The sequence below is a fragment of the Trichoderma harzianum genome (assembly GCF_003025095.1).
Source record: "Trichoderma harzianum CBS 226.95 unplaced genomic scaffold M431scaffold_137, whole genome shotgun sequence".
Lineage (NCBI taxonomy): Eukaryota > Fungi > Ascomycota > Sordariomycetes > Hypocreales > Hypocreaceae > Trichoderma > Trichoderma harzianum.
Window position 1 is genome coordinate 1 of NW_020209385.1, and position 6,750 is coordinate 6,750.

The following is a 6,750-nucleotide window of genomic DNA, read 5'->3' on the forward strand; positions in this document are numbered from 1 at the left end:
ATTATTACCCTAGGTAAAGTTTAAATAAACCTTAAGAAACTTAAGGTAATTAATAATTAAGAACTACTATAGAACGTTAAGTAAGTATAAAGCTTCTTAGGACTTACTAATTACTATTAACGCTTTATTAAAAATTTTTTAAAAATTACTATACTACTTATAAACTTAATAAAGAAAGACGTTAAATTTAAATTAACATAAGATACTTTAGCTACCTTTAAACACCTTAAAAAAGCCCTTACTAATACACTAGTACTTATAATATTTAACCTAAATAAACCTATTATAATTAAAACTAATGCCTTAGACTATATAATTAAAGAAGTACTTAGCTAACTAAATAAAAAAAGGAAACTTAGGCCTATTACCTACTTCTCTAAGAAACTACATAAACTAAAACTTAAATATCTTATTTATAATAAAGAGTTTATAGCTATATACTAAGTACTTAGTAAATAATATTAAAAATACTACTATAAAGGAAGTTAATTTTTAATAATAATCTTTATAAATTACTAGAATATTACCTACTTTATAATAATATAAAAACTATCCTATAAATAAGTTAAATATTATAAGTAATTTTCTAAGTTTAAGCTTATTATTAAATACTATAGTAGATTAAATAATAAATACGCTAATATATTTAGCAGGTACCTAAACTACTTTTAAAAAATCCCAGAAGTTAAGGTATAAATACTAAAGAAAAACTAATATAAAAACCTAGTTATTTAATTAATTAATACCTTATACTAAATTAAAATAGATAACCTAATTATTAATAATATAAAGGAATATATTAAAAACTAAAAAAATAAATAATACCTAGAAGGTATTTTTATAAATATTAAATACCTAATACTAAATAGACTTATCTAAGTACTAGAAGACTTACGAAGTAAAGTAGTAAAATCAGTCTACGTATATAAGCTTAATAAATATTATAAAATTAGAAAAACTATATAATAAATTATATAATACTTTAAATTTAAAGGCATTAAGAAATAAGTATAAAAGGTTATATTAGAATATATAATATATAAATAAGCTAAAAGCTTTAAGTATAAACCCTATAAATAGCTATAACTACTACCTATACTATAGCAACTATAGGAATTAATCTTATTTAACTTAATTACTAAACTACCTCCTTTAAAAAAACTAGTTATAAAGGTATTTTATAATAATATCTTTATAATAGTTAATAAACTTATAAAAATAGCCTACTTTATATTATTTAAGGAAACTAGCAATATAAAAGAATTAGCCTATATAATAATAAAATACATTATAAGTAACTATAGACTACTAAAAAATATAATCTCTAATAGAGGAAATACATTTATATTTAAATTTTAGAAAATACTTATAGCTAAACTAAGGATAAATTATAAAGCTAGTATAGCCTACTACCTATAGATAAATAAACAGATAGAAAGGATTAACTAAATAATTAAGACCTATCTACGCTATTATATTAATTTTAAGTAAAATAACTAAGTAAAACTCCTCCCCGTTGCATAATTTATATATAACAGTATAGAATTTAAATTAACTAAAAAATTACCGTTTTTCCTAAACTATAAATTTAAACCTAAAGCTTACTAATTACTAAAGTAAAAGGAAAATATTAAAAAAGTTATAATTAAAGTAAAGGATATAATTAAATTATATAATAAACTATAATAATAATTTAAATTTATTTAGTAAAAGATAATTAAATATATAAATAAAAATAGGATTAAAGGACTAACTCTTACGGAAGGGAATATAGTTTAATTATACTAATATATATAAAAAAATAAATAAGTAAATATTAAAATAAATAAACTAAGTAATAAACTTAATTTTAAAAAACTTAGACTATATAAAATTTTAAAAAAAATTAAAGAAGTAAATTATAAACTTAAACTTCTAAAACAATAGGAAAAATAAAGAAAATATATATACCTAATATTTTATATTTCCCTATTAGAAAAAGTATAAATTAATAAAAAAATTAGAAGATTTATCTAAAATAAAATTATTATTAAAGGAGAGGAAGAAGAATATAAGGTAAAAGATATTAATATAATAAAAACAGGAGAAAATAGTAAATAACACTATAAGGTATAATAGGAAAAAGGGGAAGAAAAAGAAGAAATATAAAAACCTATTAAGTATTTTAAGAATTTAATAGTACTAGTAGAAAAACTCTATTAAAGCCTAGGGATTATACTAGCTTAGGATTTATTAATAATATCCCTAAATAATCTACTAATTCTAAAAAAGCGGGGACAACCTTAAAAAAACCCTCTGCTAACTATATTATAGTAGCCTAAAGAACAGCCTCTGCCTTATACTCCTTCTATTTTAACTACTTTAGCTTTATTAAATTATTAATACCCTAAGATATTATATATACTACCTTTTTAAACTATTCCTTATATTATTTCTAAAGATAAATAACTTTAGCTATAAAATTTATAATTTCCTCTTTAACAGCTTTAACCTTACTATTAAGCTAGTTATATTAATAGGAAATATATAATAATTATTAAGGTATAAGAAATACTTTATAATAAGATTTATAATCCTTAATATACTTTAAGCAGTAACTTAAGTTAACCTCAGAAGCTAAATACTAAAATCCCTTTTTTTTATAATAGAAGCAGGGTTTTATTTTAATAAATTATAATAATATAAAAGTAGTAAGTATTATACTTTTATTAAGTTTTTTCTTTTTTTTTTTTATATTAACTAAGTTAGTAGATTTTTAAATACGGAAAGTTATTTTAGTAATAAATAGGTAATAAAATAAAAAGAATACCTGTAAGTAGGAGGTATAAATACTTATATACTAAATTACCTAGTTTCGGGGATAAGACTAACAGGAGGAGGAGAATTATATTACGACCTAGCTCTTATAGTTATAATAAAGGGCCTATAGGGTAGGTACTCCCGGATTAACGTTAGGCTGCATAGCTAATTAAGAAGCGGTCGACGGGAATTAACGTTAATTTTAATTAATATAGGAATAAATTAATTAAGATTATAAGTAATTTTATTTAACTTTAGTATATATAACTAAATATATAAGTTTACTTTATATTATTTATTAAAATACTTAAATAGTTAATTATTATTATAGCGTTTATAATATAATTAAATTAAAACCTAAATATTTATTTTTATTTATATTACTAGCTGATAATAAAATTACCCGTCACTAACTTAATTGCTCTGCTAATATAAACTATAAAACTACTCTAAGGTTTATCCCTTAGAAACAGCTAACCTATAGTACCTATAGGACCCGGTTTATTATATAATAATAACTCTTATTTAAACAGTTACCTTAGACCTATAGGTAATAAAACACTAAGAACTTAGCAGCCTATAAGTTTTAAAGTTCTAAATAATAATACTAATTACAAAAGCAAAGCTTAAAGTAACTATAATAGTAGCATTAAGCTTAAAAACGTACCAGCCGAAAATATAGCTAATTAAGCTAAGTATAATAAACTAAAGGCTAAGTTTAAAGCTTTTAAAACCTAGCTTTAAAACCTCTAAGATAGAAAAAGAAAAAAGGGTAAGGTTATTAAACTAACGAAGCCCGAACCCTTTAACGGAGATTTATATAAAATAAATAAATTCTTTTTAGAACTTATAACCTATTTTAAATACTTCCCTTATACCTTAAAGGATAACGAAGATAAAGTTATCTTTATAGACAGCTGCTTTATAAAAGATACTAAAACATAGTTCTAATTTATTATATAAAATTATAAAAAAGGAAAAATTAATTTAAAAAAGCTTAAAACGTAAACTAAAGAAATCTATACTAAGTATATGGAATTTCAAAAGTAACTTAGGAAATCCTTTAGTATTATAAATAAATAATAAAAGGCTAAGTAAAAACTTTATTTTATTACCTAAAAAAGACTACTAAGTAAATATACTTTAACTTTCCTATACCTATTAACTAAAGTTAACTAAACTAAGAAAATTAAAAAAAAAGTTTACTATAATAGTATAAAACCTAAAGTTAAAGATAAACTCTTTAAAATTAACTATAAAAAAATAACCTTTATTAACTATACTTAAAAAGCTATTAAAATCAATAATTACAATTAGGAATAATAGAAAAAACGGAAGTAAGAAAAAAAAGGGAACTTTTATAATGTTTAACCTAAGTAAACTTAAGGAAACTAAATTAACTAAGGGAAAAAGTAAAACGATTATATTACCTTTTTTAATAATAAATAACTAGGCTTAATAAACCTTAGTATTATTAAGGCTTAATATAAAAACGTTAAATACTATAACTGCGGAGAAAAAGAATATATAAAAAAGTACTATTAAAAACCTACTAAAAAAATAAAAAATAAAAAATTCACACTTATTCTAAAGCCTAAGGAAAACTAAGCTATTAATACTATATAACCCTTAGAAAACTATAATATCTTATACTTCTTAGTATACTATAATAATAATTATTAAATTTATTATAGTAATAAATAAAAATCAGAATAATACCCTAAAGGATATATATAAACCTTAAATACGCTTAAAAAAATTACCTAAGAGGACTTTAGCCACGTTAAATAACTTATTTAATAAAGCCTTAATAAGTAAAAATAAAATAATAAATTTAAAAATAAAGAAAAGGTACTCTAAGAATAAAAATAAAATAAAGCTATACGCTAGTATAATAAAGATCTTCTAAATATAGTACCTCTAACGTAATATAACCCTTATAAAAGGATAACTTAGGAAAAAATCAACGACCTTAAGAAACATATATATAACTAATACAGGTTAGTAAAACCTAAAGGTATTTACTACCTTTATAAAATAACTACAGTAGACTAAGAATAATATAAAGATTAATATAAAATCTAAGGTATTATTAAAGAAAACTAATACTATAATGAAATTATATAATAAAAAGAACTTAAGGATTAACAAAAACTCCTTAAATAATAGGGATAGATTAAATAAATTAATTTAAGTACTGCCTACGACTGGATTTAATTACCTAAAAATTAGTTTTAATAATATATTAAAACTAATATAAATAAATACCTAGTAGCTAAGTTATTAAAATTAGCTATTTACTTTATTAATAATATCTAACTTATAAACTAATATAATAAAGCTAATATTATTAACTATAAGCTACTACTATATAAATAATATATTATAACTAAGCTTAATAAATAGTATAAGAATTATAAAGCCGCTAAATATAAACAAAAGGAATTTACACTTTATAATAAAGATTATTATAAAAAACACTAGTACTAACGCTAAGCCCTTATATACGTTACTTATAAACTAAAATAATAAGGATTTAACTTTATAAAGTATAGTAATAATAATAAACTATAAAGAATTAACTAAAATAACCTTTAAAAGTACTATAAGCTTACTACTAAATATATACCTAAGCCTAAATATACCTAGTGTAAATACTATAATATTTAAAATAAAGAACTAAAATAAATTACCTTAGACCTAGATGATATTAATATTAACCCTTACGGTAATAATTATTATAACAGCACTAATAATATAACCTACTATAACTTAAATACCCTTATAAAAGGAAAGAAACTATAAAAATTCTAAGTATTAAGTACCTTAGAAAAATATTTAATTATAATCTATATAAACTCTAAAGCTATAATAAACTATATTATACCTTAATTAGTTAATTACCTATAGTTAACCTATTATAAAAAAGAGAAATTATATACTTTTACAAACATTAAGAAATAATAATTTACTTATAATAACGGAATTATTAACTACAAAACCAATTACCTTATAATCTAGTTTAGTAAAATTAAAAATATATTTAAATTTAATATTATAAATATTATAAAATATAATATACTTTTAAAATATAATTAGCTTAAGTTATATAACCCTAATATTAATTAAAAAGGAGGCTATGTAATATAGTAATCTTACGCCTAACTAACTAATATTATAGTAAAACTATAACTAAATTAAAAAGATTAATAAAATACTATAATATCCTTAATAATAGGATTAGTAACCCCTATATTAAATAAAAAAATATAAAAATATATAGAAAAAAAAAAAGTTATAAAATAAGTATATTTTAAAAAGCTAAAGAAGCTCCTAAAAATAGTTAAATACATTAAGAAACTAAAGAAAAAACAACTTAGATTTCTAAACTTAATTATATAAAAGGTTAAGGAATTATACTACTAAGACCAACAGACACTAGAATATTTAAGAAACGTACTAATAAACCTTTAGTATATATTAGTCTTTAATAAAGAATTTAATACTAAACTACTAAAATACAGCTAATAAAATTATAAAATTAAGCTTATAAATAATAAAGTCCTAACGTTTAATAAGATCTATAACCTTAGTACTACCGAACTTAAGATACTTAATAAATAAATTAAAGACTAGCTAAAGAAAGGCTATATTTAACCTTCTAAATCCTCAGCAGAAGCACTAATTATATTTATACTTAAGAAAAATAGTAAACTCTAACTTATTATAAATTACTAATAATTAAACATAATAACTAAGAAAGATATTATACTATTACTATTAATTTCGGAAATTAAAGATTAGCTTATAGGAGCTAAGGTCTTTACTTTATTAAACTTTAAAAAAGCCTATAATCTTATTTATATAAAGAAAGGTAATAAATAGAAAACTACCTTTAGAACTAAATATAAATTATATAAATATAATATTATATAGTTTAGATTAACTAAT

At 20.0% G+C, this 6,750-nt stretch overlaps 1 protein-coding gene across 1 annotated transcript; it reads left to right on the forward strand.

The window, feature by feature from the left end:
• Positions 1–1,113: 1,113 nt before the first annotated feature.
• On the forward strand, positions 1,114–1,329 carry M431DRAFT_57405 (hypothetical protein; the record flags this gene model as incomplete). The annotated part of the gene is made up of 1 exon (XM_024921507.1): positions 1,114–1,329. A coding segment is annotated over one exon (216 nt), but the record flags the coding sequence as incomplete, so codon positions are not given.
• Between the last annotated feature and the right edge of the window lie 5,421 nt (positions 1,330–6,750).